Source organism: Sodiomyces alkalinus (assembly GCF_003711515.1).
Source record: "Sodiomyces alkalinus F11 unplaced genomic scaffold SODALscaffold_6, whole genome shotgun sequence".
Classification (NCBI taxonomy): Eukaryota; Fungi; Ascomycota; class Sordariomycetes; order Glomerellales; family Plectosphaerellaceae; genus Sodiomyces; species Sodiomyces alkalinus.
Genome location: NW_021167084.1, coordinates 572529 through 592767, shown reverse-complemented (window position 1 = coordinate 592767; position 20239 = coordinate 572529). Strand labels below are relative to the sequence as shown.

General features: G+C 49.8%; 7 protein-coding genes across 7 annotated transcripts; 3 read left to right on the top strand and 4 right to left on the bottom strand.

Moving 5' to 3' along the window:
- Positions 1–5006: 5006 nt before the first annotated feature.
- SODALDRAFT_360196 (hypothetical protein) lies at positions 5007–5626 on the top strand (the record flags this gene model as incomplete). Its single annotated transcript, XM_028614242.1, has 5 exons — positions 5007–5035; positions 5189–5285; positions 5313–5334; positions 5407–5465; positions 5561–5626. The coding sequence occupies 5 exons, from the start codon at positions 5007–5009 to the stop codon at positions 5624–5626; spliced, it is 273 nt and encodes a 90-aa protein (XP_028465708.1).
- Positions 5627–6150: 524 nt separating this feature from the next.
- Positions 6151–8155, bottom strand: SODALDRAFT_312255 (ubiquitin carboxyl-terminal hydrolase; the record flags this gene model as incomplete). Its single annotated transcript, XM_028609193.1, has 6 exons — positions 6151–6287; positions 6378–6576; positions 6695–7485; positions 7551–7661; positions 7746–7982; positions 8071–8155. 6 exons carry the CDS (start codon positions 8153–8155, stop codon positions 6151–6153), a joined length of 1560 nt encoding a protein of 519 aa, XP_028465707.1.
- Positions 8156–9458: 1303 nt separating this feature from the next.
- SODALDRAFT_278585 (metallo-beta-lactamase superfamily protein) lies at positions 9459–10331 on the top strand (the record flags this gene model as incomplete). The annotated part of the gene is made up of 1 exon (XM_028608122.1): positions 9459–10331. The coding sequence occupies one exon, from the start codon at positions 9459–9461 to the stop codon at positions 10329–10331; it is 873 nt and encodes a 290-aa protein (XP_028465706.1).
- Positions 10332–10660: 329 nt separating this feature from the next.
- SODALDRAFT_324374 (hypothetical protein) lies at positions 10661–12042 on the bottom strand (the record flags this gene model as incomplete). The annotated part of the gene is made up of 7 exons (XM_028609876.1): positions 10661–10719; positions 11024–11105; positions 11242–11283; positions 11338–11489; positions 11571–11593; positions 11774–11793; positions 11851–12042. 7 exons carry the CDS (start codon positions 12040–12042, stop codon positions 10661–10663), a joined length of 570 nt encoding a protein of 189 aa, XP_028465705.1.
- A 719-nt stretch (positions 12043–12761) lies between these two features.
- Positions 12762–14930, top strand: SODALDRAFT_360191 (hypothetical protein; the record flags this gene model as incomplete). The annotated part of the gene is made up of 6 exons (XM_028614241.1): positions 12762–12909; positions 12992–13650; positions 13729–13842; positions 13984–14175; positions 14303–14701; positions 14760–14930. 6 exons carry the CDS (start codon positions 12762–12764, stop codon positions 14928–14930), a joined length of 1683 nt encoding a protein of 560 aa, XP_028465704.1.
- A 932-nt stretch (positions 14931–15862) lies between these two features.
- SODALDRAFT_247747 (hypothetical protein) lies at positions 15863–16033 on the bottom strand (the record flags this gene model as incomplete). Its single annotated transcript, XM_028607404.1, has 1 exon — positions 15863–16033. A coding segment is annotated over one exon (171 nt), but the record flags the coding sequence as incomplete, so codon positions are not given.
- Positions 16034–16959: 926 nt separating this feature from the next.
- SODALDRAFT_279400 (sds23/moc1) lies at positions 16960–18651 on the bottom strand (the record flags this gene model as incomplete). Its single annotated transcript, XM_028608166.1, has 3 exons — positions 16960–17614; positions 17703–18169; positions 18289–18651. 3 exons carry the CDS (start codon positions 18649–18651, stop codon positions 16960–16962), a joined length of 1485 nt encoding a protein of 494 aa, XP_028465702.1.
- Between the last annotated feature and the right edge of the window lie 1588 nt (positions 18652–20239).

Below are 20239 nucleotides of genomic sequence, written 5' to 3'. Positions count from 1 at the left end.
AAGTAGCTTATAGCTCTTAACTATCTTTCTTAAGTCGGTGCCTTAAATCTTAAGCTTATTAGTAATAAATATATAGATATCTCTATACAGAATAGTAAGGATAATACCGTAGAGCTCGGAGTCTTCGATAAAAATACCTTAAACCCGCTTAGCCTTAGCCTTTTAGATAGTAATTTACTATAGTAAGTCCCTAACCTAACGAACGCTATTAATCTTATACGTCTTATGCTTTACCCGAAGCTAATAAACCTTATAAGAGAAGTTAAGTTAGTAGTTAGGATCTAGATAAGAGAATTCTTTAATAAGCTTCTTAACTAGATTAGACTAACCGCCCTTATCGGCTTAAACCTCTCTAACTAGGCGTTCGATAGCGGGACGACTAGCCGTATCCGTGTATAGGTTAACGTAGGTGATCTTATCGGCTTTACTAAGGCGGTTAAGCTTAGTATAGTTATCGTACTGCTAAAGGAACGTGGAGAGGGACTTACCACTAAAGCGGGGAGCTCTAGTAGCGGGGGGATTTAGGAGTGCTCTTAACGTAGTAATAGTAGGTGGTAGGGCTCTAACGACCTCGGTAATAGTGCTCTTTTAGTCACGGCTTATTAGGGCTTATAGTAGCTTAATTAGGTCTTTAGCAGTGGTAGGGGAAGCGTTCGAAGCGGGCTAGGCAGGGGTAGTAATAGGGGCAGTATTAGGGGCAGTTATTAAAATAGCAGCCGGAGCCGCGGCAGATATAGTAGTCGGCCTAGAAGCGAGCGGAGGTAAGGCCGTAGCCCCGATATCGTGGTTCCCCTAATTAGAGGTAGTAGAAGTGGTAGGTGTAAGAATAGGAGGAATAGCCGGCGAGGGAGCCTTATCGTCGGAGTCGCTAACGACGATAATAGGGGTAGGCTCGCGATACTAAGTCTAAGTATCTATAGTGTTTTAGGTGCAAGTGCGAGGCGGTGGGCGAATAATAATAATAGGGTTAGGGCGCTTAGGGTGTTTAGGGAAAGGTTCTTCGAACTAATCGTCTAGCGAGAAGATCCTATAGGTATTCTAGATACTAGCTAGGTTATTATATATATTATCTTATCTTAATAAGAGTGATAATGTCTTTAACGAGAGGGCGGTCCTAGGTTTTACTCCTTAATACTTATCTTTAGGGTCTAGCTTTTCTAACTTATCTCGAAGGAAAAGGCCCCCCACGATTAGAAGATTACCTATTAATAAAGGGACTATACTCACGGATATTAATATTAAAAGCATTACCCGCTAAGTCTTACGAAGAAGTATCACGACCTGCTTACGGGGTCTATAAAGGTCCTTACTAGACTATCGGGTCCTCTTATTAGGTATTATTATTTCGCTCCCACGCTCGGTATTATCTTTTTATTAGATCTGCTAGGGTTTAGTTACCCTAATCCGAGTAAGCTACTCTTAGCGGTCTTATCTTTTCTTCGCCGTCGTACAAGGGTCTATCTTAGTTAGTGGTAGGGGTTATAAGCCCCCTATCGAGTCTATTCTATATCCGGAATCTAACTCTATCATAATCTAATCGGTTTCCTCCGCTATAATTACTACCTCCGTGGCGGCGGGTCTTATAATTAAAAGTGTTAATAGTTCTTTAACTCTTACCTAAGCAGTTATTTCTTTTTCTGATCTTATTAGGGCTAATCTCCCCTTAGTCTTAAAGCGTTAAATCCTTCCTCAGTCGTTATCTTTATATTCTTCCTAAGGTTATTAACTAATAGTCTATTTAGGAGGGCCGGAACCTCCTTTAAGCGCCTCTATTACTCTAATCAGGGTCAGAACACTTTAGGAACGCCGAATAAATCCGCCTCCGAGTACTATATTATAACTGGATAAAGACGTAGTAGCAATAGATCGTTAAGATAAAGATTAGATAAAGAGGTTAGTCCAGCGAAACCACGATATATAACCAAAATATAACTAATACCGCTATAACCTTTAGCGAAAAAGTAGGTCGGTAGTCACTATTCTAATCAGGGCAATATAAGTTAAGCTAAAAAGATACCTTAAACGTGGAATAAGTAATTATAAAAGAGGATAATAATTATGTGTTAATCCCTTAATAGGGATATCCCGAGCCTGTCCTTAATATATATATGGGCAGCGGATCCAGCGGCCTTAAAAGGGGGGGTTATATGACCGTCTGCCGAACCACTCCAACGCCGTATCTGCGCGGTTATAATAGTAGCTCGAGACACGTTTATTATCTTTTTTATAGACGATATCCTTATCTTATTCTATAAGAACACGGCTACGAACGCCCTTAGGATTTATTAACGGTATCAAAAAGAGGTTCGAAGTATTAGAAAAAGGTAACGCAGAATAATTCCTAGGGATTAAGATCACGCGAGATCGCCCCCGGCGTAAGGTTTTACTTAGCCACGACTTATATATCGAGAAGATCGTAGCTAGATTTAATCTAGACGCTATTAATATATACCTAGCGATTCCTATTCCTGTTATAGAATACCGGAGGAGAGAAGACGAAGCCAGGACTTAAGAGGTTAAATCGTACCAGGAAAAGGTCGGATTATTATTATATATAGTAGTAATAATACGTCCTAATATAGCTTTTACGGTATCTATCCTTTGCCGCTTTTTTAAAAACCTATCCCCGGAGTATTATAAGGTAGCGAACTAAGCTATCCATTACTTATATATAACTAAGAACCTCTTAATTTAGTACGGATCGAGTATTAGTTTATAGGCTATAGTAATCGCGAGTAACGCCTCTTTTACTAACGATATCGATATATAACGATCTTCCTAAGCCTATCTTATTAGCCTGTTTAGAGATTTAGTAGGATAGAAAGTAACAAGGTAAGTAACTATTACTACGTCTATAACCGAAGTAGAGCTGCTCGCTCTAGAGTATGTCGCGAAGGAAATAATAGGATTAAAGCGTCTATTCGTAGAGATACGCTTTAATCCTGAATCCCCTTAGGATATTAATTACGATAATACTTAAATAATTAGGCTTATAGTGGACGACGGCTATAGGATCGAAACCCGGCTTAGATATATAGATATTTAACGCTTATAGGTTCGATAAGAATATAGTAAAGGGACTTTTAGGGTTATTTATTTAGCTACGAGCCTTATACCGGTAGACGGATTAACGAAGGTACTCCCACGATAAAAGTTCGAGATCTTCCGCGTATATCTTAATATAACGAGTGCACGGAGGGGGTAAACCGGAGAAGTTAACATTAAGAATCAGGCGCCGGAGGCGCACCGCACGCCGGCGGAATAGTAAGATTAGGGCAAAAGTAAAAGTAGTATCTCTCTATAGTACTAACCTAACGCCTAAGCTATATACTAACTCCTAAGAGCTAAAAGCAAAACACATAAACTAATATCCGGCGAACCTAAATACTATCACTACGCTCTATTAGGAGCACCCGGAGCCGTAGTCTTACTACTATCTACTATAACCGAGCCACTATTAATAATAGCGCTATTTCCAGTAATCGGCGTAATAACTTGACCCTAAGGGGCTCCGGAGGATATAACGGGAGTAATATTCTGCTGCTAAAGCTAGTCGCCGAGGCGATAAGCCACTACCTCCTCCACTAAACTTTCGAAATAAGCCGAGAAAATAGGCTTAGTTAAGCCCTCCTCGCCGGGGCCCGCCAAGTATTTAAGCTCCTTTTTATTAAAGAACTGCTTAGTATTATCGTCTTTTAAATATTTAATCGTTTACTTAATATATTACTTTAATTTTATAAAGAACTGCGCCAGAACTATTAGCCGGAGCCTTACGATCGAGAAATAAGACTTAAAACACTTACCTTACGATTATCTTTATCGGAAAGGGGTCCTATTTTACGGACCGTCACGGTATTAACCAATATCTTAACTAAGGGGATTATACTATAATAACTAAGGAACTATTATTAGTAGAAGCACCCCGGAGTATAAATTCCTTATTTCGATTTAACCCGGAGCTTTTATCTTCGATCGTAACTCTTAGTAACTAGGGGGTAGAACTTATATTTACGAATAGGTATAATTTCTATCGTAGCATTTACGGTAACGATTAGAGCGCCTATCCATAGAAACGTAATAGTTAAATAAGCTCTGTTTTCTAGAGTAAATACCCTTAACGCACTATATATAGGGCGGATTAAAGGGGACGGGTATAAAGTTAGGGTTAGCGGCCTTAGTGGACTTTTTATTAGGCTTCTTAGGAGTCTACTAATCTATTAGTAACCGGAGCCTTACGACTGTAAACGGAAGCACGAAGCTAAGGGACCGGAGCACTTATATTAGGTTTTTTGCCGGGGGTCTTAGAAACACCGGCAGGCTTAGTTAGGCCGGCACTAGCGACCTTAACGCTAGAAGAACGGGTTAAGGGAGCCTAAAACAATGCTACTATTAGCACCTATCTTAAAAAACAGAGCTCCGGTAACTTACTATAGCGCTTTTAAGGGAGAAATAAGGGCTATTTTAACGAAGATCGGAAAATTTAGGGACGGATAGAAATAACGGAAAAATCCTTAAAAAGGGATTATGGTTATAGGAGGGAAAAGAAGGCTCCGAAGAGCCTAAAACCCCTTTTATTTATATCCGGCTCCTCCCCTATCTACTAATTACTTTAAATAGCACTTTCCTTTATTATTTACTACTATTATTATTATTCTTTCTTATTTTATAGCTTCCTTACCTGCCTTTTAACTCGACTTTAAAGGATACGTAATTACTCTTTAAAGCTATTTTAAGATTAACTATAAAGCGCCGGCGAGGTTAGGCTAAGTAATTACTAAGCTAATCAGGGTATAGTAATTAGGGGGTATATCGCACTAAAAACACGTAAGCCTGTTTTCTGTGTTTCTATTAGCTAGATTAGCCCTATATTCCTCGCGTGGAAAAGGGGTAGATATATTTAGAATACCCACACCTTCCTGTTCTTCTTTCCTTTATATAACGAATACAATCATACATCTTCTGTATCTATGCTCCGGCCGGATCACACGCCCCTCAATCCAACAACGATGGAGGCTTCTATGGAGGGATGGAACAAGTCACAGTTTTAGGTATGTCTTCGCGATTAAACCCCGCCTCTTCCCCTTGGCCCCCCTTTCCCTTCTCTCTATCTCCGGGGTAAGTGTTTCCGTCGAGAAGGCCGACACTGACCTGTCATCGCGACCGCATAGTATTCGGATGAACCGGCCAGGCTACTGGCTGGCGAGCTGCTGAAAGGGACGACCGAGAAAGACACAATCGCTATCCTCTCCGCACCGTGTGTGCTCGTCGCCCTGAAGAACCTGATGGTATGTAATTCATTTCATCCTCGTTAGTCTGAGACAAGGGGCACCGCGGGTACGTTTTGTTTTTCCCCGTCCGGCGACGCTATCTGGTTTAACGTGGCTAAAAACGTGGCCAACATCACAGGTGCCATGACAACCCGCTGGATGGCAAACTCTTCGGGCAGCACCGACGCCAAGGTCATCGTGTGTACGGGTGAGCGGATGAAGGGGACCTGCTGGGTAAGGTGTACAAGTCGTTCGGTCTCAGGAGCACGACATTTGAACCCACGCATGCCAAGAACCTGAACAACGAGTTCTGGTCCTATGCGAACTTTACCTGCGAACATTGGAACTGGCGCGATTAGGTCGCCTTATCGAGTCGCATGATGATAGATGGCCCCAAAAGGTGTTGGTATGACGGCGCGACAACAATAGACGGACAGCGACGCACGGGCCGGCTTTGGATTTGTGGAGGTCTCTTCTTATGATGACATGACGAGTACCTACCTTATGAAAAGAAAGGGTGAAGGAAACTGAAGGATAAGGTACCTTAGTTTCCGGATTCAAAATAAGACTAAACGAAAGATGTATATGTATATGCACCGCGCTCATTCATTAACACCGATATGATGGGATTGGGCGAGACCCTATGCAAACGTTCTTCCACCTCTTACAGGACCAGTCTACCTAACCAACGCCGAATAATGCATAGATTCTTGGTTTCCCGTCCCCAGGCCCATTGGACTTCCGGTCACCCCATTTTGACTAAGCGATCAGGTGCCTCGGTTTCTCGACTTATTTTTGGCCATTGCTCATATATGTATTTCAAAAAGACAAGGCATCCGAGGTAGGATAGGCAGAGGGAGGAAGCTCGTCAACCCAACTCTCCTCACGTGAGAGATTGGACGATGTAGAAGAGCAGGTAGGCTTGCGCACCAAGGACGTCGGATTTGGATGCCAGTTCGACCTTGTGGTCATTGAACTTGAACCACTGGTCGGCGACACGACAATAGGACACATAATGACCTGGTAAGGGGTGAACTCGCAGGTTAGTTGGTCCGTCTTTGTTCGGGAATCATGAGATAAGGCCACATGGGCCCAGGACTGAGGACTGACCAGTGTCGATCTCGCCAACATGAACAACAACGCTGAGGAGGTCGTACGTGCATGACCTAGCCAAGTCATACGACTCCCGCGTGTCACTCGCCCTGGCTCTGCTTGTGTAGGGCAGCATGTTCAGCTGCAGTGGGAAGCTGACTGTCGTGTCAATCTTAGATGGCGCTCGGTCGTGCCGGCCCTGCTTGTATTCGAACCTCTACAGAGTGTCCCATCGCCGTCAGCTTGATGAACGTGATCCATCAAGGCACGTGTGTGTGTGTGCGCGTGTGCGTGTGCGTGAGCGAATACACACTCGAGGGGGCCGGGTGACATACCTTAAGCTGGATTGCTAGCACGTTTGGCAGTCGCCTAATACTCGTATCCCGTCTGGCCTGCTGCGCCGAGCTACACTTGTGGCAGCGATATTCACACTTGTCCGACTTGACATACTCTTCCTCCAGACATTCTTGTAGCGTGAGCGCGGGTTTCTTGGTTCCCGTTTTCTTGGTCCTTTTTTGGGTCAGATGGTCGAGGCCGAGGCTGAGGTCTAAGAACGACTGAACAGCGTTGGTGACCCCGCCGCAATTCTGACACGTCGTGGTGCTTTGCAGTTTACCATAGAACGTCTGGTGAATGATGCAGTTGCAGCTGTGCTCGCTACCCGTCTCCGGACGTTTACCGTCCCCGTTGCGCTCGTGCAACTCCTCGGCCAGGAATTGGAAGAACTCGTGAGCATCTTGCTCCTTGGTCGTCACCAAGTTCTCAAACGCCTTCTTCTCCGAGATCCAAAAGCCCGAGAGAATGCTCGCCGCCGTGAACCCGTTTGTGTTCTCCACGGCGTAAAAGTCCTGGAACATGTCGTCCATGGCGCAGCTCAGACAGTTCGGCAGGGTGCAATCGTTGCTAGGGTGACCGTCGCCGAGATAGAAGTTGCGCAGCAACGGGTTATGGAGGAAGCTCTGGAGCACGACGTTTTGATAGCAAGTGGCACCAGCGTTGTAGATGCCACGCAGCCCGCTGGCCTTACAAGAGGCTGTTGTGGTATTTGAGGAGATATAGAGAGGGCTGTCCTTGAAGCTGTCCGAGAAGAGCTCCTCGTGCTTCCTCTTGCGACCTGGACAGAGCGCTATGCGTCAGCGGATGAACCAAGACAAGACTGTGTGAACTGGAGCTCTGGGCAAGTCGGCTTACTTGAGAAGGTCCCTGTTCCCATTTTGCGTACCCTCAGGTCCTCAAGGGTAGGGTCCCAGACCAGGTCGTCACATATTTGGCAATAGAGGGTCCCACTTCGTGAATCGACAACTTGGCCGGAATCAGCAAAGTTGGACCGGAGCTGTATATGGGAATACTGGGACTGGGACTGGGACTGGGACTGGGACAGCTTACAGAAACGATGCGACTTTGCGTTGCCGTGGACTAGACGTTCTTCCTCAGAGACGATAGAGGAACATTGTAGGCAGAGGTAATTGGACGTAAGAGAAGTGTTGGGTCGTCCCTTGCTGCTCTTAGTGGTCTGGGGGATGACGGGGGTCTGCTCGAAGACGTTCCTCAGAATCATCTTGTAGTGATGTACAGACTGGTTTGTGTGGTCCTGAGACTGCGACAGCAGACGCTGGACGTGTTCTACGGGCGATCAGCCTGGCCCATTTACATCCCCTTCGTTTGTGGGGAGGGGCATATTGTGTGTGTGTGTAAGTATGGGAAGACAAACCACAGCCAAATGTGGGCATCCCCGGAGCTGGGGATTTGAGCCTCGCCTGTTTGGGGGACAGAGGTGTTGCCGGTCGAGTAGTCATTTCGCTCCGAGGTTACGATAACGGCAGAATGAAGGTGGCTGACCGGCGTAGAGGCCGTGCAGGTGTGGACTGCAAGTTGAGGCAGCCTGGGACGGATTCTGCGCTCACGTTTTTTGCCTTGGTGACAAGAGGAGAGAGGAGATCGGAAATCTTTTCTTTTGTTCTTTTTTTTTTTTGTTTCTTTTTCCTTCAGTTGTTCTCGAGACGTCACAGTATCGCGATGGAAGGCGAAGGTCTATTCGGAAGATGGGGAGGTTACAACTGCGAAGACTGGGCTCTGTATTAGCTTCGGTCTCTTGAAGGACAAAAAGGATGGGACCTGTCGGTTCGTGAAGCTGCTACCTCCGATGGCTGGTCTTGTCGCCAATCAGGGGCAAATGTCGCCGAAGAAAAACAAACTATTATATCTAGCAAACAATAGAATGTCAAGCAAAGACAATAGGTGTTGTACACTTCAATAAGGATGCTCTTGCATCTGCGCAGTACGGGCAGTACGGGCAGTACGGGAAGTCTCTTGCCGGAAAGTGGCAAAGATCGTGATTCCCAATGTACTGTATTGTAGCAATAGCTCCCTGCCAATTCCCCAAGAATTCAGAGTACCACAGGGACCAACACACGAGCTTCGCAGTGGAGCCTGCCGATAAGAACAGCGACACTTGACGATAAGATAAGAGATAGCCAACCTCTTAGCCCCTGGTTAGTAATTCAGGTACTTCGTACTTGCTGGCAAGAGAATGCTCATGTATTTCTTAAGTAAGTTAAATGCGGATTGGGAACCGAACCGACGCAAATAACGGGAAAGTGTTAATTTCATTTCCCTATTATCCGTTCATCAGTACAGGACGACGGAGTAGGACATTATCCTCCTCCGTATTTAAATTAATTAGTTACCATGCCTCACCGAGATTGCTAAGAGTATCCGAACAAACTCCAGACGAGCTATTGAACGGGCGATGGCGAGCCACAACGCACCGCCACACCTCATCTCTTCACCGACCTCATACTTGCTTTGCCCTTACCGCAGGTATGTCATATGTGACCTCGGCAGTAAAGACTGGACCATGCATGCATATTTAGTACTGTAACCCCGCCAATTCTCCGCTTCCGCGTCCACTCTTATGCCGCGTTCTACCTTATATAAACGACACCTGCCAGGTTTGGGGTTGAGAACTCCAACTCAGAGACCTCAATCGGCGCTCCTGGCCGGGCATGCTTCATGCTTCGCAGACTGAGACTGAGACTGACACTGAGACGCCCCTCCCGCTTTCTGCCAACCAGTGCGCTCTTGAGGTACAAAAGCATGATGGCGGGGCAACTCGTTCCCTTGCCAGAGGTTGAACGTCTAAGCCCCGCGTGTATCCGTATTCTCGGAGGGAACCCAGGCAAATTCACATTGCAGGGAACCAACACGTATTTGCTTGGGACGGGTAGCCGCCGCATCCTCATCGACACGGCCGAAGGTGGCCCCTCGTGGACAGCAGCCATAAAATCGACGTTGCAACGGGAGGAGGCCCAGGTCGAGACGGTTCTAATCAGCCATTGGCACCACGACCATGTGGGGGGAATCAGCAACATCCTGCAACTTTGCCCCGATGCTAAAGTCTATAAGAACCAGCCAGAGGAGGGCCAGCGCGACATAGCCGATGGCCAAACGTTTGCCGCTGAAGGGGCCAGCTTGACCGCTTTCCACACCCCGGGCCACACGGACGACCACACGACCTTCGTTTTGGCCGAAGAAGATGCCATGTTTACTGCAGACAATGTGCTCGGGCAGGGCACCACCGTGTTTGAGGATCTAGCCGCGTATCTCGCCAGCCTTGAGCGGATGCGCCGCCTCTTCAAGGGTCGGGCATACCCGGGCCATGGACCCGTCGTCTCGGACGGCCCGGCCAGAATCGAAGAATACGTCCGCCACAGGAAAGAACGCGAAGATCAAGTAATTCGCACCCTGCGGTCCTCCAAGGCCGCACACGGCACTGCCCGGCCCCATGCCCACCTCGACGGGTGGACAGCGTTGGAGCTGGTGAAAGTCATTTACAAAGATGTCCCAGAAGAACTTCATATACCAGCTTGCGGCGGCGTGTTGCAGATTTTGGAGAAGCTGGAGCGTGAGGGCGGAGTAGCTCGCGTGTCGGATGGAGAGAGGTGGGTATGGAAAGATAGGTCTTCTCTATAGCTGCCGAGTGACTACTACGGCACGGGCATGTTGTCGTTTTGACCAGGCGCTCAATCATGCGTTTCCTTTCTTTCCTTTTTCTTGTTTTCTTCTTTTTCGTACCTCTAGAACATGTGCTTCTATGAGCTGGGCCCTTCAGTGTTTGAATAAAAGCAACAGCGGCCCCCTGGCAGCACACAGAGAGAGGCGACAAAAGGAGGTGTTTGTAAGACACCAAGGGAATAACTACCCGTAGTGTTGCTGCTGCATCTTCCTCCTTATGTGCAGGCCGTGAGACTGGAGGAAGGATAATCAATTTATCACCAACTAGCAAAGAGAAAAAGTGGTACTCATTTGCGACTCGGGGTCTCGGCCTCGCCATAAGATGACATAGAGGGGGGTTCAGTGTCTGTTTTGTGATATTACAGATAATTGTGACTGCCCTAGATGATAGTTTTGGCGAACGGGAGGTTCATACGCGAGGGTCATGGAACACTGCGTAGGTACCTTAGTATTGGTACTGCGTCTTACATGTACTAGATCGGCTCCGGTTAGCATCGAGATCATGGTAACAGGCTGTCAAGGGACAAGATGAAGTGTAAGGTACCTTATGAATGGAACGATAGAATGTACGTTGTAGGTACTCCGTCCAAAAACGACCACCATGTGATGCACTGTCACGATCGGTTGCGCTGTGGCTGCAGTAGTACTACTTCGTACTTCTTCGTACAGGCACATGACAATGATGTACCTGAGGTAGTTGGGGCAGTACCGTAAATTTCTCCATGGTGAGCACTGTTTGGCATAGGTAAGGTAGGATACAGTGTCTGAGGAGGATGGCATTTCGTGACGACAACGCTCAGAATCCAGTCACCAGGGTTTGGGTCGTAATACCCGAGGATCGACTTGACAGACTTGTCAAAGGACCTACCGGCAGGAAGGTGCCATCCAAACATGACTTGGTACCCAGTCCCTTGTATTGGTTCGTTGTATTGCGCTTTGTATTTTTTTTGGACGTTTTGTGTACGGTTGTCAAGTTGATCGGCAGGGCCGGGAGTTCGCGGAGATGATTCAGCTGCGGGCTCGGCGGCAGCTGAAACGTCTCCGATCCCGACCTCCAACACCGCCTGCCCCACCTCCTTAGCATGTACCGCGTAGTGTACTTCGTAGGGCTTCCATCTGTGCTGTGTTGTGTTGTGACCCAAAGAGGGTCAAAGCTCCTACTCCTTCTGGTGAGACACAGACAACTTCATGTCTTACCAGTCAGTATGTCTTCGAATAGTCTAGAAATCTTATGTTCGGAAGCATCGGGGATCGGGGGTGAGCCAGCCTCACGTGGACCCTCCTACTGATACGTTTCTCTCGCTTTCACGTCCAGGACGAAAATCGAACAAGCTTGGTGGTAGGTACTGGCAGTACGAAGTACCTTATGAAAGTACGGATACAAAGTCGTTACAACTTACGGCTGGACTTGACGGACCGCCTATGACCCCGATGGGTCATGCTGATTTCATGATCGAGCAAGCAAAGGATAACTAACTTTCCTTTTCTTTCCTGATAGATCGAGGAAGGGCAACTGCGGTCCGATCCCGGCCGCGTTGTCCAAGTCGATATGTTTGTTGGACTCGCTCGCGGCGGCCAACTCATCTCGCTTTGCGTGTACATATCCGTACTCGTAGGTGGCCTGACGTTGACCAGCCGGAGTTACGTCGATCCCGTGTATCCCGTCCATCCCGGTACCCTCCCTCGGATCCCTCAGATCCGGGTGAAGCATCGAAGTACAATAGGGCGCGTGGTGACTGGCCGTGCTCCAGTGTACATGTACTCGTCTCCTCTTGCTGCATGCGCCTGACAAGACCAGACCGCGGGGCGTATGCCGTTCGATGTGAGACCCGTCACAAGGTGTTTCTCTGGTTTGCTTTATCAACCCCTTCTCTTTTTTTCCTTCGCTCCAAGCCCGGAAGCCGGTTTATCAGTCTTCGGTGTCGTTTCGCTTAATAAGGTATTTATCATCCCCGGTTCCCTCGGCCCTCGATCTGCTCTCCTCCCACCCTCCCTCCCCTTGACTCATATGTGATCCATGTTGCCAGTACGACCCCGATCACTCATAAGTGCTCTGTCGCATTTCACCTGCTTGTCCCGCCGTATCCGAGATCGCGGCTGGAGTGCGTGGGTTCCATACACATAACATTCTCTTCACGAACTCAGATATAGAGAGGCCGAACTGGCCGAAGTTTTGCGACTCCCCATCGCCTTCCCAAGCTGCGCCCAGCACACTGCGCCCTTGTCAACCTCTGGCTTCCCGTTGACTCTACGCTCTTGTTCGTACAGCGCACTTCCATGCCCACGATAGTTCAGTTCCTCTCCTTTCTTGCGGTGTCGGGTCTTGTCCCGCTCGCGCTTGCTGACGGTGGTCATGGCCACGGTCACGGCGGTCATGCAGACGCCGAAATGGGAGCTCATGCTTCCGGTAACGATGATGGGAAACCGGACGCGGACAGCTATCCACCAACTTACTTCGCCCTCGCCGATCATGCCGGTGTTATGTTTGCCCATATCGCCCTGATGGCGGTTGCTTGGGTGTTCTTGCTCCCTGTTGGTAAGTGAATATTCCACCAGAGCCGACAAGGCGTTGCGTCGTCAAGATAGCGGAAAAGGCTCATCTGCTGGAAACCAAACAGCTGTCATGCTGTCCTTGGCACGATCCCGGCACACGCTCGCGCTGCAATTCGTTTTTCTAGCCGTCAACGCCCTGGGTGTTCTCCTTAGCGTTGTCTACAACGCGAAGACTCCTGATTTGTACCCGAGCAATGCGCACCACAAGGTCGGATGGGTCGCGACCTGGGTCATCACGGCCCAGATTCTCGTGGGCCTGCTCGGGCGCGTCGCCGGGCGTTGGCGGAGAGACCCGGTCGCCGGCGGCTTTGGCAATGCTGCCGAGCACCATGCCTTTATTCCGGTCTCCGCCGCGTCTGTGGAAGAGCAGCGCCGACTTGACGAAATGCGCTTTTCGTCCCCCTACCGTCAGTCAAACGACAGCGGCCAGGGCACCGAGCCGAATACCGAGTCACTCCGCAGCGACTCGGCATCCGGTCGGACCTCGCCAAGATTCTCGGATGCTCGGAAGGAATATGTCGACGTGGAAGACGTGGGAGATGGCTTCCCCATGCCGATGCCTTCCGGGAACGGCGGCCCTTCCATCCTCGGAAGGGTGTCTAGTCTGCTCTCATCCCGCGTCTGGAGAGGGCTGATGTTCGCGTATGACATTTTGGATAGAATTATCCTCCTTTTGGGTTTCATCGCCTTCTGTCTTGGGATCATTACCTATGGCCGCTTATTTGTAAGTGAACCCTCGCTGATCTACCGACGCCCCAGATGTTGTGTAATAGGTAATATGAGTGCTAACGGTCGGATATAGGAGGGTCATGGTGTCTTCAGTGGCTTGGCTCATTGGATAAAAGGAGGCGTATTTTTCTGGTTCGGCATCCTCACTCTTGGACGCTGGAGCGGAAGCTTTGGCGAGTTGGGATGGGTGAGTATTTCTTTCCCTTCGTTTTCCGTGGGCGTTCTATCCGCTTTGAACATCCTTCTTGGGCTGTATTCGTTGTCTCGTTCTGGTGTCACTTTTGTCGGATCGGACTGGCTAATGACTCGGCGCATGTCGTGAAACCAGGCATGGAATGTTCGCCCGAACCAAGCGAAGCGCAAGTGGCGGCCGTCGGCAGAGTTTATCGAGAGTTTCTCCATCTTCTTCTATGGTGCGACCAACGTCATGTTGGAACACCTGGGTAACTGGGGTGGTGAATGGGGATCACGGGACCTTGACCATCTCTCCATCCCGATCCTGTTCATTGGAGGTGGACTGGTGAGTTGTGTCCCGAGTTGTGTCCCGCGGTTGCAGCTTTACCGTTACCCCTATTTTCTTCTTTTCTTCTTCAGGTGCAAGGGAAGGACCGGCTTTGTGGATGATGCGCTGACGGAGAGAGTTGTAGCTTGGCATGCTCGTTGAGTCGACCCGCGTGCGAGACCTCCTTCACACCACGGTTTCCGAAGCGGCGCTCACTGCACCCAAGCCCCCCTACGACCAAGAAGAGGGCCACGACAGCTCTCTACAGCCTCCAAAGCAGTACGGATTCTCAACTAACCCGATCCCCGCACTCGTCATCTTGCTTCTGGGCTTCATGATGAGCGCGCATGAGCAGGGTTCCATGGTTTCGAGCATGCTTCACACGCAATGGGGCGAGTTGGTCGCCGGCGCGGCAGTCGCCCGCGGGCTCACTTACTTCCTCCTCTATCTCAAGCCTCCGCAGTCCGTCCTTCCGTCGAGGCCGCCCACGGAGTTGCTAACGTCGTTTGGTCTCATTGCTGGAAGTATCATTCTCATGGCCAGTGTAAGTAAACATGTTTTGACATTTGAGTAGCAACGGCTTGTACTGACTTCGGGTGTAGAGCAGCGATACCGTTGAGGGCATGATCCACTACAACCTTAACGGCATGTTCATGTATAACTTCACCATGGGATTCGTCGGTGTGTTGATGGCTTGGGTAATCATAGTATTGGCCATCAAGGGGTGGGCAGTTCGTAAGGAGACTCGGGGGCGATTCAATATGTCCCACTGAGGGAGCACACGAGATACGTGCGGGGGGCCAGGGAGAGCAACCACGAATGCACGACTAATTGAAGGCACCAAAATATCGTCGAAAGGACGAATGTTTGGAAGGAAAGTTGTTGCCATGTGGGATTAGGGGCAACCCTGGAGGGACTGCGAATGCTTAATCTCAGATGTAGCGCAATGAGCCTTATTTACTGTCTTACTCCCTCAAGATACCCATTTATTACCCTGACAACTCATAACCCACAAAGAGGAAAACGCCTACACTTTCCTCGCACCTTCCCTAAAAGCCGTGTGTCCATGCCTGATTTCAAAGCTGGTGATGCATCTGGGCCAGTGGTAATATCACGAGCCGGTCCAGTTCTTGAATCGGTGCTGGTGGTCTATCGATGCAAACTGTAGACTGTGTGGCGACAGCATCAACTCCTTAGGCAAAGGAATAATGGGATGTGGTCCTCCATCCTGGGCCCGTATGTGGACACGCCATCTGTTGCCAAAGTTCTAGAGTCCTCCCCTTTCTGAGGCTGATGATGGCCTTGAGCGACCCCATTCCGAAGAGCCGCGGGCCCAGCTGACCTAGCAGGGCATTGGCGTATGTGTCTGAAGAGGGGCGCAGAGACGACAGGACGCAATGGGTGGGAGGATCGTCTGGAGACGGTGTTTTCCGCGACAGGAGGCAAACAGTGCGATGATTCCGCTTTCTGTCTGCGACCTCCAGGCCAATGTCGCACAGAGACTCACAGAAGACCTTTTCTTTTCCAGCGTCGGAAGAAAAGAATCAACTCACGGCCGGCCCTCGCTCTTCCGCTTCCGCTTCTGCAGCTTCTTCGCCATCCGTTCCTCATCCCGAGACACCGACACCGACACCGACTCCGCGCCCTCGCCCTTGCCGGCCTCTTCCCGGACTTCTTCTTCGGCAGGGGCGATGACCGGAGGATTCATGACGCGGGCCTTGTCGGCATCCGAGTAGAGCGCGGTCCCCTGCTGCAGGGCATGGACCAGGAACGGTACCGAGTCCGGCTTGAAGTCGTCGGCTGTGCGGGCCTTGTCGAGGTCCTCTGCGAATTCCCGCGTAGTGCGCTGGAGGTAGAAGGAGGCGAAGGCGTCTTTGGTTGAGGTGCCCGCCATGGTTGGCATTCGCTTTCTGGTGAGATGATAGTTGGCAGAGGGTGAGCGCGCGAGGAGTTTGTGTGGTGTATATCCTCTCTTGAATCGAGTTGGCGGGTTCCTTGTTACGTGGACGATTTCTCGGTGAATGTTATGTGCGATACCTATGAAAATGCTTCATTCATCCTACCTATGAATGATGAGAAGAAGTTACAAAACTGTACCAAGATCCACCCAAGTTCTGGTATGAGAAAAAGTTACGGATAGATATACATACTGTATACAAGGTGAAAAGGCCTGCATTTCCATCATGTATACCTTACTCCCTCGTACACAGTAAACGTTTATTGACACTGTAAAGGGCCTCTCCCACCTGGTACGTCTTTTTACGTTTTCCTTTGCTGGCCGGTAATAAGCCACAGCCTCTACGAATATCAGCCAGACAGACACGTACGTAGTTCAACAAGAGGTTTCTGATTGCTAGACACTTTGAAAGCATTCATATATATGTATATATATATTGACAGGAAATAGGAACATCGATCGCCTCATCATGGTCCGACGATGATGGACGAAACTGGAAGCACGGGTGTCGTACCAGTGTCAAGTGACTAACTAAGGTATTCTTCGGTCCACTGGCAACGAGACGGACATAAATCGATCTACCCCCATTCATGGTTGTGCGGTCCAACAGAGTCAACACATGATACCTGCCTGGTGCCGGATAAACGAAACCAGAGAAAGAACTGACTGACCCCCTACCCCGAAACTGACAGCAATAAATACATTGAGAGGTGACTGGAAAAAAAAAACATTCGGACCAAAAACAGACGGTTAGTTTTCCACCAGCCCATGGCATCCGGAATACAAGACCCATGGTCGACACCAAAGAATCCGAGGCAACAAAACGGGGACACGTTGTCGAGGTCTCATCTCCGGGAGTCAACACTGGGCCGAGCAGAGTCGATGCTCGGCCGAACCGAACTGCTGGAACTCCTGCGCCTTCGGGCCCGTTGCTCGCCTGGATCCGATGGACGCAGGCCAGACGATCTGGCAAACAGGTTGAGGATATCCGTCAAGGAAACCACGCCAGTCAGGCGGCCGGATAGATGCGCCCCCGGCAGCGCGGAGGCGGGGGGGTTGTGCTGAGTCGCTGTGCCCTGAAGAGGGACCGGCGACGGCGGCGTCGATCCAGTGCCGGGGACCAAAACGGCGTTGTTGACGGGGGATAAGAGCGGAGTCGCCGGTGAGGATGGGGATGGCGACGCCGATTCCACCACCCACATGCGGTGGGCTTGCGTGGCCACCAGCTTTGCGACCGTGTGAGCTAATGTCGAGGAAGGGTTCACGTAGAAGACGGGGAAGGAATCGCGGCCATGTTCGACACCCCTTTCGCTGAGGATTAGGGAGATGAAGTGCATGCAGTTCGAGTTGAGGAGGGGGGCGCTGGCGGCGTTGGTGAGATGCTTGACGTCAACTGTAGAGATGTTGCCGACGACGTTCTTGGCATTGTCGACGACGGCCACACTCGTCAAGCATTCGGTGTTCATCAGAGTCAGGGCTTCGGCTAGCGGGGTGTCGGAACTGGTGGACAAGTGGACAACATTAGTCCCAAGTGAAATTGCGTGGTGCTCATATCGCTGGGCCCGCATATGGGGAAGGGGAGTCTTACTTGACGGCAATGATCTGTTGCGTACTGATCCCCAATTCACGCAAGCTGACGGGGTAGAGCCGGTCAATAACGGGGAAGTTGATACCCTCGTTCCAAAAGAACTCGATCAACTTGAGCTGGCTCAGAATGCCCACGGCGTCGCCGGACGGGCCGCAAACCACGACTCGGTGTACGCCACCACCGAAAACTTCGATAGCCGCGTCTAGAGTCTCGTCGAAAGGAAGCACGACCAGGGTTTCTTTCTTGCATATAGGTTGAATGTCTTCTAGGGTAATGCGAGTCCCGTTCTGCGCCTTTGTGGCTATGTCCCTGTAGAGGGGCATCTCATCCTCGTCGGGATTCGCAAGACCCACGACCACAAGGAGGTACGTAGTAAGGTCAGTGTAGTCGAAACTGGAGATGGCGGTTCGGGACTGAGCGTTTTCCCGGACGAGGACGACGTTGGCGGGGCTTTGTTTGACGAGGAGCTGCGCAGGTGAGGTGAGTTAGCCTTACTCTGTTATGGCAAAGAAGAATGGGGGTTGGTGGGGCAGAGGATGGAAGGGTGTAACGGGTAAGGGGTAAGGTAAGGGAAGCCGGTTGGTACCATGGATGCATCCTCAACGCTAGTGTCGAGGTTGGCCCATCTCACATCTTCGTGGGAGACGAGCTCGTTGACAGAGATGTCCCGCCAATCTCGACCGGCAAAGCGAGGATTTGAATGCTTATGTGCAGGAGGCGGGTTGTTCAGGAGCTCTTGGACGGCGGTTTGGGCGAAGGACGGATGGCGCTGAGAGCGCGGGGAGCCAGGCGCGTTTCGCAAGTTCTCGGCGAAGCTGTGGCGGTGAGTGGAGATGTGCGACGAGGACTTGGTGAGGCTGGACTGTGAGGAAGTTCTCTGGGGCGGAGCTGGAGGAGAAACAGAAGATGAGCCGGGGCGTGCGGCGGTGTTGGATAGATCAGCGGCCATATAGGCGGCTGTTTCGTGACGAGGTTCTTCCCCCGTCGGTGACAGGCTCATGGTGGACCGGGGCAAGAGAGTACGAGTACTCCTAAGGTATGAAGCAAGGTGTGGAAGTGGAGCTCTGTCGTGCTGCTCGTTGGGTGGTCACCGATCTGGCAGCGGAAGGGAAAATATGATTGCCCGAGTCGAATTATCGCGGGGTTCCTCAGCCAGACTATGGCGAAAGCAGAATTCAAGGGTAACTAAGATTAGTTGTAGCCTCGAGGAGAATCCGTCTTGGGAATCGAAACGTCTCTGTTCCCACTTCGTATCTCGGAGCTGTCACAGTGACGATGGCGAAAGGGTCGGGGACAGAGGATTGAGGATTGAGAATGTCCGAATCTGCGAACGTGCGGGCGAGCATAGAATAGGCGAACGAAAGTGCAGATTTGCGTAAAAAAGAGTAATAACTATTGCCCGTTTCTACCCGAGGACAAGAGATTTGCAGAAAGAGGCGAAAGGGAGTGGTCTTTTGAGGGATGATGACGAGTCAGGGGGACAAGTTGACAGGCAGCGCGCGATGAGACCACGAAGGGCTGGAGTGGGAATGGACAGGAGAGACGAAGATGGCAATGGCGAAGTGTGATCCGGGTGTGACCAGGAGAGGTGCAATCCTATACAGAGCATGTAATGGAGGCAGAAGGTTATTATGAGATGGCAGAAGGAAAACGAGTATGTTGTTTTCGCTTGGTTGATCCGGATGATCTGATGTTGGTACGAAGTGTGAAGTACGAATAAGGCGATGATTCAAACGGGATGCTCCAGGTTGGAACTTCCTCCGCATTTGCTTCTACGGTGGGGCCTCTGCTTCTACCCCGTAGCGTTATCAGGCCGCGCTCCCCTACCTTCCATTCGTAAGGTACCTAGGTAGGTACCTGTCGATACCTTATCCGTAAGTACATTTACTTATTATTACCTGAAGCAACACGAAAAGCACTTGACAAATTGCAACCCAAACATCGAACGTATGTAAAGCCGACAAGTTAGACACTTAAAACACGTGAAATTCCAACAAGTCTAGATGTTAGGTGGTAAGAGCGAATTTCACAAGACTTGGTTTAATCGAAGAAGAGAGACTGGTTTGTTGCACGCTGGCTGGATTGGACCGGGTCGGAAAAATACAAGGTAAAGGAAGGTACTTGACGAGTACTCGTAAAGGAGAGGGAGGTACCTTGATTACAGTAAGGTAAGGTACCTTACGCTGCTGACTTCTACTCGGTACCTAGGTACGAATACCTACCTTACACACCGTGGATGTGTCTCTTCATACGGTACGTGTTCGATATCTTCCCCAAGGTATATGCCCCCCTGGCTGTTACCTTAGACGGGCATTTGGTCATTTACGAAGTAGTCCTAATAAATGATTACCATATACCTTATCTGGGAAGAGGGAAAGTTGGTGGTACTAAGTACCTAATTTGATGGGTTGTAACTGCCGGTAAAATTACGACTTGGGACGTACGAGGCTCATCAGAGTACCTTATTACCTTAGGTACTGGTATGGTAGGTCCCCCGCCTTTTGTCCACCCCTCCTTTTTGATTTTGTTGTCTTTTT